Raw genomic sequence first — 13,338 nt, forward strand, 5'->3', positions numbered from 1 at the left:
TAATACTTGTAGTGTATTTGTGAAAAGTTTTTAAATTATAAAATAGCTATAATTTTGTGATTCTGTTTAGGCCAGCAGAGAAGGCTTAGCTGGCCCTGACGGTCCACCACTGCCTTTTATATATCAAGGGATTCCTCTAGAACAGTGGTTCTCAACTGGTCTGGCTGCGGGACCCACCATCACCCCTTAATGACAAGCCGCGACCCAAATTTTCAACTTCTCAAATGTATTTAATGAAAAGATGGTGCAGTTTGAACCTGAGCTGAAGATGTCCTCTGCAGTCATAGTAGTAGCTACTAGTGGTAGGAGCTCTCTTGTTCCTGTCAGTCCCAGTCCCACATGTTTCACGTAAACGAGTAAAACTGCTTTGTTTATGTCTGTGTAGATTCGTCTATTTGTAATGCAAAATGACCGCTTGCCTTATATTGAGCTGTGATCTGTTGTTTGATGTCATCCGACATGTCTTCAATTCACAAAAAAAATTTGTGAAAAAAAATTCACAAAACAAACTTTGTGGGTGTTCGTCTATACTGTGAAATGGTGGGTGTGTATTAGCATTACAAGGCATTAACACCAAATACTGTTAAGGAGTGTGAATAACTCCGCTACATAAAAAAATCCCCTTCAAAATAAAAGCACAAGATTTTTATTTTTATTTTTTTCCAAGCAAAGGTCCGCGACCCACTGAAAATGGGTGGGTCGCGACCCACCAGTTGAGAATCACTGCTCTAGAACCTGCCTGGTGCAAACCACAACAATCATGGTTCACAACTACAGTTGTTGTGCGTGTGCGGGCTGGGAGGATCTTTTAACACCCATGTTTTCAACAATCCTTGAGGAACTCTTTTCCAAAAAGGGTTCTTGAGATGAAAAAGGAACCCTTAATGGAACCCTTAGTCTTACAAAGAAACCCTTGACAAACACTTTTTTCAAAAAGATGAAATGGTTCTGGGTAAAACCTCAGCCCTTCAGGAAGAACCCTTTTGTAACCCTTATTCCTGGTAGTAAAAAAGTGAACGACCAGACCATGCTTGTGTCGACTAGTTGCTACAATAGTTAGCAAGAAGGTTTAGGGTGGGTACGTTACATTACATTACATTACAGTCATTTAGCAGACGCTTTTATCCAAAGCGACTTACAATAAGTGCGTGGCCCAGATCTGCTGCTGAAACTTCACAAACTTGCGCTCAGAGGCCCAGGGCAGAGATGAAAGGCAGAGAACTGTTTGTGGACATGAATAGTTTGTTGTGATCATGGAGGCAGGAATGGCGGGCTTTGAAAGCGCACAGTTGCCCTTTCAAAAGGTCTCCAAGAGCCTGTTACAATAGTGCATGTGTATGCCTTCAAAGTTGGAGTTTATTTGCATAAATACCGTTAGCCCCCGCCCACCGGGGCACAGTAACAGTGCAGCTACCCATTGTGAGGCCTCTCTGTTCTCTTTAACCACACTTCACCCTGGTGATTTCACTGCCACTGTAATCTATGCAGTGGTGTTTATCTACAGCTTTTCAGTGTGGAATAATGCCTTCAGCATGAGCACGATAGGTAGCCTCAAATGAAGGATGTTTCTATTTGTCAAACCATTATGTTCCAAGGTTGAATAACTTAAAATATGATAATTTCCCTGTTGGAAACTCATACAGCAGTGGTGAGCCGTTGTAAAGTGACTAAACAAAGGCCTTAATGGGAAAATGGAAAGGGTATGAACTCACCCGGAGGTTTTTCTTGCTTTTTTTTTGCTCACAGGGTAGGAAAGACTACATGGGACTGGCTATCAAGAATGACAACCTGGTGTACGTGTACAACCTCGGGGGTGAAGATGTTGAGATCCCATTGGGTTCAAAGCCTGTGAGCCAGTGGCCTGCAGTCTTTAACTACGTCAAAGTGGAGAGGTAATATCCGTTAATGAAAGTGTTTGGGCTTTATACATTAATCCCTTGAACAAACAGATTTGTCCAAGTAACACAAACAAGTGATTAATAGAAACAAAGATTTTCGACCAATTATGATTTGAAGGAATTTGTAATTTCAATATGTCAGTGCAATCAACAAAAAATGTCGGCGATTGGATGGTGAACACCAGTTCTGGAAACTGCTCATAAACTACTCTTATTGTCAATATATCTAGGAGAGCCATACATCCTCTGCACTAGGATGCGCAATGCCTCTATATTTGGGGGGGGGGGATCCTGGATAGCCATAAAACCCATTTTCATCAACATATCTTGAGGCGAGAGGCTAAGCCAGTTTTACCCTAGACAAAATATACCAATGAATGCCTTTGGTCATGTAGTAATATATAATGCAAGTATTTCCCCCCTAGCTTTAAAACTGAGCCCACTACAGCCTCTGAAAGACAATATGTCAGCAGGTTATGGCCGTTAAAATGACTCTGAGTACTCATGCTCCTTTGTGCACTTTGCTTGCAGGTTGGGCAGACATGGAAAAGTCTTCCTGACCATCCCCAGCCAGAGCTCCACCGACGAGCAGAAGTTCATCCAGAAAGGCGAAGCTCCAGGCACTGACTCGCTGTTTGACATCGACCCCAAGGATATAGTGTTCTTTGTTGGTGGTGTCCCAGCAGATGTCAGGGTAATGCCTTTTTCAAGCATTCAATCCTTAATTAATCATCTGTTTTTTTTCCTAAATGATGACATGTATTTCTTTTATTTTTAATTAACTAGCTTCCACCTCCTCTGAGTCTAGCTCCTTTTGTGGGCTGCATCGAGTTGGGTTCACTGAACAACGACGTGATCAGTCTTTACAATTTCAAGGAGACTCACAAGATGGATGTTGTTACATCAGCACCGTGCTCCAGGTACAATACACATTTGCACAACTAGGGCCCTGGAGCAAAGATTTGCTGTTGGGCTGACCTAGGATAGGGCTGACCTATCCTTGCCACCTACCTACACTGTACATTGTGTATGTGCCCTGCCACCTCCAAATTCCAAGTACAGTGCACACAGCAGACTACAGAGGTATCGGCAGCCTGCTACAGCTGTACTCCTTCCGTTCTTACCTTTCACAATAAAAGAGATAAGAGGAAACTGACAAGATAGCGTACAACTCAATAAAATAGCTTACAGTAGCTAACCCCAGACAGTGGAAATGACGGACGGTGGAACCACCTGGTTTAACTGTGGAAACTCTACCTGTCAAAAGAGCCCCTTTGATGGGGGAGGCAAAGAAGGGAAAGTGATGAAAGACATTCTTTGCACTTGAAAAGTCATGTTGCCACTTTCAGCCATTAAAACTAGATTTTGCTGCTCAGTTGATACTGTACTTTAGTGACGCAGACTCCCTAACAAATTGGCTATCCATCAAATTAACAAAACCAATTGGCATTTAGAAAACCTGCCACTTTCTGGGGCCCCGTAGGAGCTGCCCATTTTTCCCATTTGGTAATGCACCCTTCTCATTTCATACTTTTTTTCCTGTTGAATTACAAATGATACATTCCGAACGAGATGTTGACACATTCTGCATTCTGAATACATAACACAGTGTTTGGAAATAACATTTCTCCTTCTGCTCTCAGGTACAAGTTGGCATTTTCCCAGAGTCGCGTTGCCAGCTACCTGTTTGACGGAACGGGCTATGCACTCATCAATAATATTGAGAGGAGGGGCAGATTTGGTGTTGTCACAAGATTTGATATTTCAGTGCGAACTGTCGCAAACAATGGTGTCCTTTTACTGATGGTCAATGGGGTAAGTCTAAAGACTCTTGAAATGTGGTTCTATCTTTAACCTTTTCAGTACATTTTCGGTCACGCACGGGGGACATGCCGGTATAAAAGATAGCAATATACATTAGCTGGCAGAGTATGACACAGTCTGCCATTTAACCTGCAGCCTGAGCTTGTGCACACTGACAATTACCTTGTGTTGTAGAAACATAGTTAGTTTTCATTTTTCAATGTAAGTGAAATGTCACAGGCATATCCTAATGTATTTTAACATCTTCTTTTCAGGATAATTTCTTCCTTTTAGAGTTAAAGAATGGCTTCCTGCGCCTAATGTATGACTTTGGCTTCAGCAAAGGGCCACAACTCATGGAGAATAACTCACCGAAGCTGCAAATAAATGATGCGCGATACCATGAGGTAGATTCCCTCTTCTCATTTAGCCTGTTCGACAATTTCAACTTGAGCTTGTGAATAAGTTAGTGTTGTTATTAACTGTCGTGCTGGGTCGTTTGCACAGGTGTCAGTGATCTACCATCAGTCAAAGAAGGTTATCCTACTGCTGGACAAGAGCCACGTTAAATCTTTGGAAAATCCAAAAACCACGCTGCCGTTCACTGATATCTACATCGGAGGGGCTCCCTCGAGCATTCTCAAATCCAGGCGAGTCAAATATACTTGCAACCAAACATTTAGTTTTCAGCAGGAACTGCATTTACAGTATGTTTCTCGTGTGTAGACAAAAGAAATTAACACCTTAACTGGGCATCACCCTTTGGAAGCCCCAAGTGGCAGCTGAGAGCAACATATTTCATTTTTGAAAGAGTCCAACTTCTCTGGAGGGGACATCTGCAATTAACTGAGTAGGACCAAGCTGTCATCAAAGTATTGACATGCATGTATTACCGCATGAAATTGCTATTGCGGATGTGTTTTAGCAATCGGTTGTCATTTACACATCCAGCAGACACAGAGCAGTCCTCGAGCTCCGTAAACTATCTCTGCGGCTCTGCCCAAGCTTTTCCACTAAAGTATAGGTTAGTCAATAGCATTCATGTCTCTAAGTAAGTGGCAACCTGCGGGGACTGAGAAATGATGCCAATATGGAAGCTCCAAAAGATGCAGTTCCTCAAAAGGCCAAATTATGCTGTTTCCAAAAGCAAGTCAATCCCCATCCAACTTCCGACCAGAAATAAACATGTTTACAGCCTGGCACCAAAAACTGATTAGGGCTCTTTAGCTAATATCCTCGTTCATGACTGTACTGGGGGTGAATTTTTATATAACTCACCTGTAAATTATATTAAGGCTTTAACTTATGCATGAGTAGAGGTGTGGCCACTTTGAACAATAGGTCGCTACCGTGGCGTCGCAAACACAGCGTTGTTAAGCATTTGGTAAGACGTTTCTTCGGTAAGTTCATTCTATTTTGCCAGTTTTTTCACTAGCCAAAATGGATTAGCATCCCAATTGGTATCCCAGTTAACATGAATTATGGATGCACCTTGCTTATCAAGCCAGATAGCGTTAGCTGCTAACAGTACCTTGCCCTGCCGGGTCTCGCTCCTCTCCAGCTCCACTGTCTTCTCCAAATATGGTCATTTCTGGTTCCAAAAAAAAAAGCCAAAACTTGTGTTTAAAAAACCGTGATCCACAACCAATAGGTATCCACTAGCAGTTAAAGAGCAATTATTTTTCTCAGGAATCGATGGAAACCAAAACAGAGCTAAAAGGGGAGTTGGCATTCCACAGGTGGGCCATCAACACAACTTCAAATGACCGTTGCAATGTGTCTGCTGGATGTGTAAATAGACAATCTTACATGCCTATTATCATAAGAAGTGTGTTTTTTTGTTTCTCATGCACTTCTTCTGCCTCCAAGTGGCCAAAAAGTCTACAACTACAGTTTAAAAAAGAAAGATCAGATTTCACGTTTCAACCTGTGACATTTCATGTTTGTCAAGAGATTTCCTTGTTGCAACTATACCTATGTTTGGAGCAGATAGGTGACAAAATATAAGTAACCACTTTGCAATTTGTCAGCATAAGAAATATGTCTTATATATAGATAACGTTACTAGCGCAGCTCAGAAATTCAAAATAAGATGGTGACAATGTGTGTGTCACCACAGGCCTGAGCTGTCTGCTGTCGTAGGCCTGAAAGGCTGTGTGAAAGGTTTCCAGTTCCAGAAAAAAGACTTCAATCTGCTGGAGGAGCCTGGCACCATTGGCATCAGCAGCGGCTGCCCTGAGGAATCATTTGTAAGTGCTCCCTCCACCACTTCACACACTGTCAGCGATAATGCACAGCATATATCCCCCGAGGACCAATTTCAAATACGGATGATGAGAGTAGTCTCACAATCAGTAAAACACACATACTTTCTGTCTCAATTGAGATCAAATATTCCTTTGTTCTTGTTAAAACAAAAGCTTTCACACGAGTCAAACGCTGTTACCATTGGAGGATTACTGAACTATAAGCTGAATGCAGAGTGAAAGGTAATGGGTGATGAAAGTGCGATATGTCTTTATTGTGACAGATGTCCCGCAAAGCCTATTTCACCGGAGAGAGCTACCTGGGATCCACAGCAAAGATTTCCCCCTTCGACAGCTTTGAGGGAGGACTCAACTTTAGAACGCTGCAGCCCGGCGGACTCCTGTTCTATCTGAGTGAAGGGGTATATGCGCATCTTTGTTTTTATACACATGGGGGGGGGGGGGGTTGTATTGTGCAAAATTTCAAATGGTTGGGTGGGAAAACATTTATTTGTGCAATTTCAATGGATTTGGGGTCCAAACGAGGATAAGCACAAGTATGATTTAGTCATAAAAAGACCAAATACCGAATTCTACCTGGGATGTCTTTGTAATAATGTGTAATTGTGCTGCTATATAATAGCTATTACCTTATTTTCCCCCACTTCAGTCTGATGAGTTCAGTATCTCTCTGGAGAATGGAGCCGTGGTGCTGAACTCCAGAGGCACTCGAGTTAAATCGCACAAGAAACAATACAATGACGGAAGGACGCACTTCTTAGTGGCCTCAGTAAACAACCAGAAGTAAGTATTCAACTTGGCAGCTGCAGTGTCCTGCCGACAGCTGCTTTTTGTGAACAACTGTGTTGGGCTTTGAGTCTAGCCATCTCTACATCCTCTTTCCTCTCAAATGAATGATGTTAGACAGAAATTCAGAAACATGGAGAATGTTAAACTCTTCTTAGAACCTCCATGTTAGAAATTGTATTTGAGAGGAATTTTATTTGGTTATAGTATGTTTCGATTTGGTTTATAACAATAAGTGTCACAATTAACTGACTGACTGGTTGAATTGTTCACCTTAGGTATTCGCTGTTGGTGGACGACAAGGACAAGCAGGAGAAGAAACGTCCGTCATCTGCCACAAGATCCTCCTCGGGTTCTGATGTGAAGACCTTCTACTACGGAGGGTCGCCGAGCAGCAGCTTCAAGAACTTCACAGGCTGCATCAGCTACGCCTATATCAACAGGTAGATCCCCACTGAACAGTCACGACAGCCTAAAGTAAGAGGGGATGCAACAGATTTATCCTACAGGTTACACTTGGCCAAATCCTCCCCTTCATATCACTCCACACTGCAACGCTGAGATCTTTCTAATCGAGGATTTGGCTAAAAGGGTTCCTCCTGCAGGGTTGAGGTTCTACCCAGAACCATTTTCTTCTGAAGAAAGGGGCATCAAGGGTTCTTTGTAAGACTAAAGGTTCCATTAACCACCTAAGGGCAACACAGACACTGGACTCTTTTGAGACTGGTCTAAAAACCTTTTTATTCAGGAAGGCGTTTCTGACCTTGTGCTAAATCACTGTCAGCTACTTATTTTGTGTTTCTGTTCATTTACTGTTTTCTATTATGCTTATGTTTACTAGTTTTTTATTATAGTTTGTTTAACTATGTTTTTACTATGTACTGGCTCTGTGGCACTCTTAGATTCTATGAATGAAAAGTGCGTTACAAATAAAATGCATTATTATTATTATTATTATTAAGAACCATTTTTAATCCTAACCCTTTTTGTAAGAAAGAGTTCTTTAAGGATTGTTGAAAGCATGGGTGTTAAAAGATCCTCCCAGTCCACACACTGGGAGGATCTTTTTTGTGGGCCTTGTTGTGGGTTGGACTGTACCACATCAGCCCAGGCCCTTTAGGAACCTCATGTAAAGCCCTGAGTGGGTTCTAGATGAAACACTTGGAATATCAAAAGGTTCTAGCTAGAACCCCCTGGGTAGGTACTTGTTAGCACCCCTAGAAGGTGGAAAGATTATGTATAGAACCTTTAAAAGAGGGTTCTGGGTGGAACCATTCACAGGTGGTATAACCCTTTATGTTGGGTTTGAGGTAGAGCCCTTTGAAACGGTTCCAGGTGGAACCTTTATAAAAGGTTTTCCAGGAACCAAAGAGGATCATCCTATGAGGACAAGTCAAAGAACCCTATATGGTTCTAGGTAGCACCTTTATTGTTTATTGTATGATTGTTGCTGTTTAGTGTAGGGGCTTTACCCTCTATCCCTCTATGAGAGGAAGAGACTGACATATTAGGCTGTGAGTACTTAAGGACATGTTTGTTGCTATGGAGACATGCTAGTGTGTTGAGAGCTCTCTTACATGTTTAGCACTCTTCTACCTGTATTTCTGTAGACAGGACCGAGACATTGAGCCGGAGGACTTCCAGCGATACGCGGAGAAGGTCCAGACGTCCCTGCAGGACTGTCCAGTCCAGCGCCCCCCTGCTGCTCTGCTGTCAAGGCACAGGGAACACACTTCTAGAGCCAAACAGGGCCAATCACAAAAGGTAAAACAAAGAGTGCTGCAAAACTGACTTTCTTGAGCATCTGAAATTAGTTGCGATGATCTGCATCATCCTGACATCCAACAAATACACTATAGGTTAGCAGGGAGAAGTCCAGCCTCCCACTGGGCCTGATGGAACTGAAGAGCGATGACCAGGAGCCATCAGAGCTGAACGTCGAGCCATGCTACCTCTCCTCAAGTCCCAGAGCAACCCGCCAAGCCTTCCACTACGGCGGCATCGCCAACAGCAGGCAGCACTACACAGACCTCCCAGACTCCCTCTCCGAGAGGTACGTCAACCGAGGAACACTTTACAAGTAACCTCAATGTCAAGTGTGTTTCGAAAGCTCACTCTGCACTCTTTCAAGGGTTTTCTTTTTTGCCTGCACGCATGACTTAATGCGCCTACCACCTTCCAGGTCCCACTTCTCCTTGTCTCTGAAGACCCACTCGTCATTTGGCCTCATCTTTTATGTATCGGATGTCCAAGAGGACAACTTCATGGCTCTCTTCCTGGCCCACGGGAAACTTGTGTACACCTTCAACGTAGCAGACCAAAGAGTCAAAATTAGGAGCGAGGAGAAATACAACGACGGGGCGTGGCACAATGTAAGTTCATGAACTTATTCCATCTGTCAATACTGAGTGGATGCATGGGTGGATGCACGTTCAGTTGTGTGTCAACAATTTCTACGGTGACGATTACTTCCTCTTCTCCTGCTGAAGGTTGTTTTTATCCGTGATGGGAGTATGGGGCGGTTAATAATTGATGGGCTCACGGTGCTGGAAGACAGAGCTCAGGGAGGAAACGTCTCCTGGCATGTCAGCAGTCCCATCTATGTCGGGGGAGTTCCTCCAGAGAGGGCCCAAAAGAATATTCAGGTATGGATTCAAGTTTATGTGGAAGAGATTTAACAATTAACACAGCATGAGCCATTTGAAACACAAATATTGTATCAAGGTCTGTAGCTCTGAATAAAAGAGTTACCTCTTACAAATTTCTGTTATTTTTAAGTGGTATTAATAGATGTTTTTGGCAATCTTTGCACAAAACTGTACATGCATAAGGGGAACAAATGACAGGAGGCTTTTCTTTCATTTTGCATTTTGAGAATAAAGTCAAAATGTTGAGGGATAAAGTCAAAATTTTAGTATATGCGCTAATGGTAGTTGTAGTACTCTCAACGATTATACTTCATTTTCAAAATTTCAATTTTATTCTTAAAATGCTATTTCAACTTTATTGTCAACAATAATGACAACGACTTTATTATAAAAATGCAAAAAAATAAATCAATAAATAATTTTCCTCTTCTGATTTAATATTTTCTCATGTCTGGCACTAATACTAAAAATTCGAACTTATTCTGGACATTTTGACTTTCTTAAAATTTTATTTTTTAAAAAGTCCTCTAATTTTTTCCCATTATGCCTGGCCAAAATGCTCTTATGTAATTTGATCTTTAAAAACCCTGAGTTGAACTGAGCCAGGATGTGTTTTATTGGTTATGAATTCAACTTTTTGAATTTAAATTATTATTTTTCTTACAAATCACTTAAATATCCAGCTCCCTGTGATTTTGAAGAATAACCCCATAATGTTTATCTAACCTTCTGATATGCATCTCCGTGTGTCTCCCTTCAGAGGAACTCTGCGTACAGCTTTACCGGCTGCCTGAAGAACCTTCAGCTTGACGGACAGTGGCTGTCCTCCGTGGCAGAGACATTTGGGGTCACCCCGTGCTTCGAGGGACTCTCTGAGGCGGGAACATACTTCTCAGAGGAAGGAGGATATGTTGTGCTGGGTACATTTCTAGTAGTTTCTTAATGGGAGACAAAAGGAATTCTACGCTTTCTATGAATGCAAAGATTGTTGATTCTGTGCAATCTTTCTTCCCGTATGTTACATCGGGCAACTGTTTGCGAAATTGAACATCTGTTATATTAGGCGGCTCATTAGATTCCCTTCTGGAAAAAAACTCACAAGCCCCGGCTGGTCTCTCACCATCCCCGTGTGCACGGAGAGAGTTTGGTTGGGTGGGGGAACAAGATACCCTCGGTGCAACTGTGGTGAAATTGTGTCTCTACTGAGAGGGGAGAGCAGAGGATGGGAGGGAGGGAGGGAGGGATGGGAAAGGCCCCAAGGAACTTGGGAACCAAGCTGCAGCTGTTGAACGAGGGGAGTAATTTCACACGTGCACGCACCACAGAGAAACCCGGCTGTTTAATGTGGCAGAGAGGTGAGGCCCAGAGTGGATGAGGTACCCCAGAACTCACTTCATCTCGCTCGCTCTGCTTCTCCTCCTTCAGATGAAACATTGGACCTGGGGCTCAGATTTGAGCTGGTGATGGAGGTGCGCCCCCGCGTGGCATCGGGGGTCCTGCTGAATGTACGCACAGCTGAGGGCTACTTCACCATGTACATTCATCAAGGGGCAGTAAGTCATCGGCACAGAAAAAATACACAATGTGTTGATCAAACATGCACCTTCCGTTCAAAAGTATGGATGCAGTGTTGGCGTGTGTCTCCAGGTGGTGGTTCTTGTGAACGATGGGTCTCATGAGTTCTTCACAAAGGTGTCACCGAAACTGGGTCTGTGTGCTGGCAACTGGCACAGAATCACCGGTGAGAATTAATTAATTAAAACTACAGTTGGTAACTTTGATCAAAAATAAAAAAACTTTTTGTCATATTTGAGTATATTTTTATGAAAACACTTCTTTACTTCTACTGAATTAAACTTTTAAATACAAGACTTTTACTTGTAACTGAGACTTTTTACATTGTGGTTTTGCTACTTTTCCTCAATAACGTATCTGAATACTTTAAATACTATTACTAATACTATTAAAAAGTATGAAGACTCTTAATAGTAAGCCACAGTGCTTTGGTTCCATTATAAAAACAGCCATTCTTGACAGCTTGTTTGGATTTATTTTGGCTAAACCGATGCATTCCATCCTGCTTGATCTCAGTGATCCGGGATGCCAACGTCGTCCAGCTGGATGTGGACTCTGAGGTCAACCATGTGGTGGGTCCCCTGGACCCCGGCTCCACAGACACCAAGAAGCCAGTGTTCATTGGCGGAGCTCCAGGTAAACCCAGGAACACATTTCTGATTTTCCTCCCGTCGTACTCATCTATCATCACGTCTCTCTAATCGTGCGGCGCATTCTTCCTTCCTCAGATCTTTTCCTCCCAGAGAGCATCGCCACCCGGAAGCCCTATGTGGGCTGCATGAGGAACCTGACCGTCAATCACAGCCGAGTGAGCTTCAGCAAAGCCGTTCTGGTCAGCGGGGCGGTCAGCGTTGGAACCTGTCCCGCAGCGTGAACACTTCCATGCCATCCCCAATACAGCACTGACCAAATGCGTTACAAAACGCTTTTTCTGTCCAACGTAACCATTAAGAGAAGTATCGTCACTGTTTGTCCTTGTTTCACTCTTCTACTGTAATTTTTTCATTTATTTCTTGTATGTTTTTTTTCTTTTACATGACAATGTCTCATGCCAAGAATACGACCAAATTGTCCCAAATTTTAAATTAACCAGAAAAGATGTATAAGGTGAAAATGTCAGACTCACAACCATCCTGAGAAACCTACAGTGTGTCCATGATTTAGACTTTTTACATAATATAAAAGATGTTAATGCGTTTTATGTTCCACTATCCCACCTTATACTCACAATGACACTTTTTTTTGTACAAGCTCATGTTCAAAATGTTCTTTCTGTACAGTTTTATTTCTGATAAATAAAACATATTTTACATCCATGTACGGGTTTTTATTGAAAGCACGGTTGCTAAAACGGGGGACGTTTCATGTAGTTTTTATGGCCTTTTTGTTGCTTTAGAATCTTTCTTTATGTACAGTTCAAATTATTTGTAAAAAATACTTATGTATACTGTATAGACTGTAGAATTAGGTGAGAATAATCAATAGATTTATGATATGTGCCCTTTCCTCAACTTTTTCATTGCAGGTTTAGAATCCTAAAATAAGACTTCGATAATACATTTAAAACATCTTTCCATGATTTGTTTTAGAGTTAGCCCAATGTCAAAGCCAGAACAGATGGGGAACAGTTTCAGGTTGAGCTATGCGGAAACTATTATTTATATTTTAATCATCCTTTAATTTCTTGAGAAAATGCTCTGCAGGGTAAAACTTAAAAAAAATAAAATGTAAAGGAAACTTTTACACTTTTTTTGTAATATTTGTTCTGCAATGGTCAAACTTTTACCCAGGGAATATTCTTAGCAAAATCAGTCAAATGTATAATGACACAAGGCTTTGTGACAACCTCAGACTGAAACAGAGAACGAAAAGCTCTGTTTGTATTCTTAAAAGGTTGGTGTATGGAAATCTCCTTAAAGGAGAAGTCACTCCTTTTATTGAGGCATAAAACAAGGCTGCCCATTTCTTAATCTCTCTTCAGCAGAAATACTCTCAATTCTTCTAAAGAATTCACATATTGAGCCGCTTCGAATCCAGATTTATTTTCAGAAGCATCTGGTTTACAATTGCACTTGAAAAAAAAGGTGTGTTATGAGTTATACATGCCTGCCATCTTGTGGCAGCATATGGTATCCCCATTATATCAATATAATTGGTGTGCATATTACAAAGCATGCAAAAATAAGGGAAACTTTATGGAACAACACGGATGAACGTCAATCAAGATCTTTCTCTTTTTAGGTCACATATAGAACAAAGATGGAAAGTCTTTCAAGGTGCATTCATCCAGCTCATTCTCTTTCCATGTCTAACAAAGACCATCAACAAGTTACACTTTGACATTTGGAGAAGAAAACCTCA

At 41.9% G+C, this 13,338-nt stretch overlaps 1 protein-coding gene across 1 annotated transcript in view; it reads left to right on the forward strand.

Annotated features, from left to right (window-relative positions):
- The window catches only part of lama4 (laminin, alpha 4), a 32,316-nt gene extending 20,023 nt beyond the window's left edge, over positions 1 to 12,293 (forward strand). Inside the window, exons 22-40 of the mRNA XM_068708562.1 lie at positions 1,747 to 1,892; positions 2,430 to 2,592; positions 2,685 to 2,818; positions 3,542 to 3,713; positions 3,977 to 4,108; positions 4,209 to 4,351; positions 5,821 to 5,950; positions 6,232 to 6,369; positions 6,618 to 6,751; positions 7,033 to 7,197; positions 8,365 to 8,518; positions 8,614 to 8,807; positions 8,937 to 9,126; positions 9,244 to 9,399; positions 10,163 to 10,322; positions 10,828 to 10,955; positions 11,050 to 11,143; positions 11,494 to 11,613; positions 11,706 to 12,293. Coding sequence (XP_068564663.1) covers positions 1,747 to 1,892; positions 2,430 to 2,592; positions 2,685 to 2,818; positions 3,542 to 3,713; positions 3,977 to 4,108; positions 4,209 to 4,351; positions 5,821 to 5,950; positions 6,232 to 6,369; positions 6,618 to 6,751; positions 7,033 to 7,197; positions 8,365 to 8,518; positions 8,614 to 8,807; positions 8,937 to 9,126; positions 9,244 to 9,399; positions 10,163 to 10,322; positions 10,828 to 10,955; positions 11,050 to 11,143; positions 11,494 to 11,613; positions 11,706 to 11,851 — 2,799 coding nt within the window. The 3' untranslated portion in view covers positions 11,852 to 12,293. The remainder of the gene's footprint in view (positions 1 to 1,746; positions 1,893 to 2,429; positions 2,593 to 2,684; positions 2,819 to 3,541; positions 3,714 to 3,976; positions 4,109 to 4,208; positions 4,352 to 5,820; positions 5,951 to 6,231; positions 6,370 to 6,617; positions 6,752 to 7,032; positions 7,198 to 8,364; positions 8,519 to 8,613; positions 8,808 to 8,936; positions 9,127 to 9,243; positions 9,400 to 10,162; positions 10,323 to 10,827; positions 10,956 to 11,049; positions 11,144 to 11,493; positions 11,614 to 11,705) is intronic.
- Positions 12,294 to 13,338: the final 1,045 nt, after the last annotated feature.

Source organism: Cebidichthys violaceus, unplaced genomic scaffold (assembly GCF_023349555.1).
Source record: "Cebidichthys violaceus isolate CVI_PGR_0920_01 unplaced genomic scaffold, fCebVio1.0.p SCAF_14, whole genome shotgun sequence".
In the NCBI taxonomy this organism is placed as follows: domain Eukaryota; kingdom Metazoa; phylum Chordata; class Actinopteri; order Perciformes; family Stichaeidae; genus Cebidichthys; species Cebidichthys violaceus.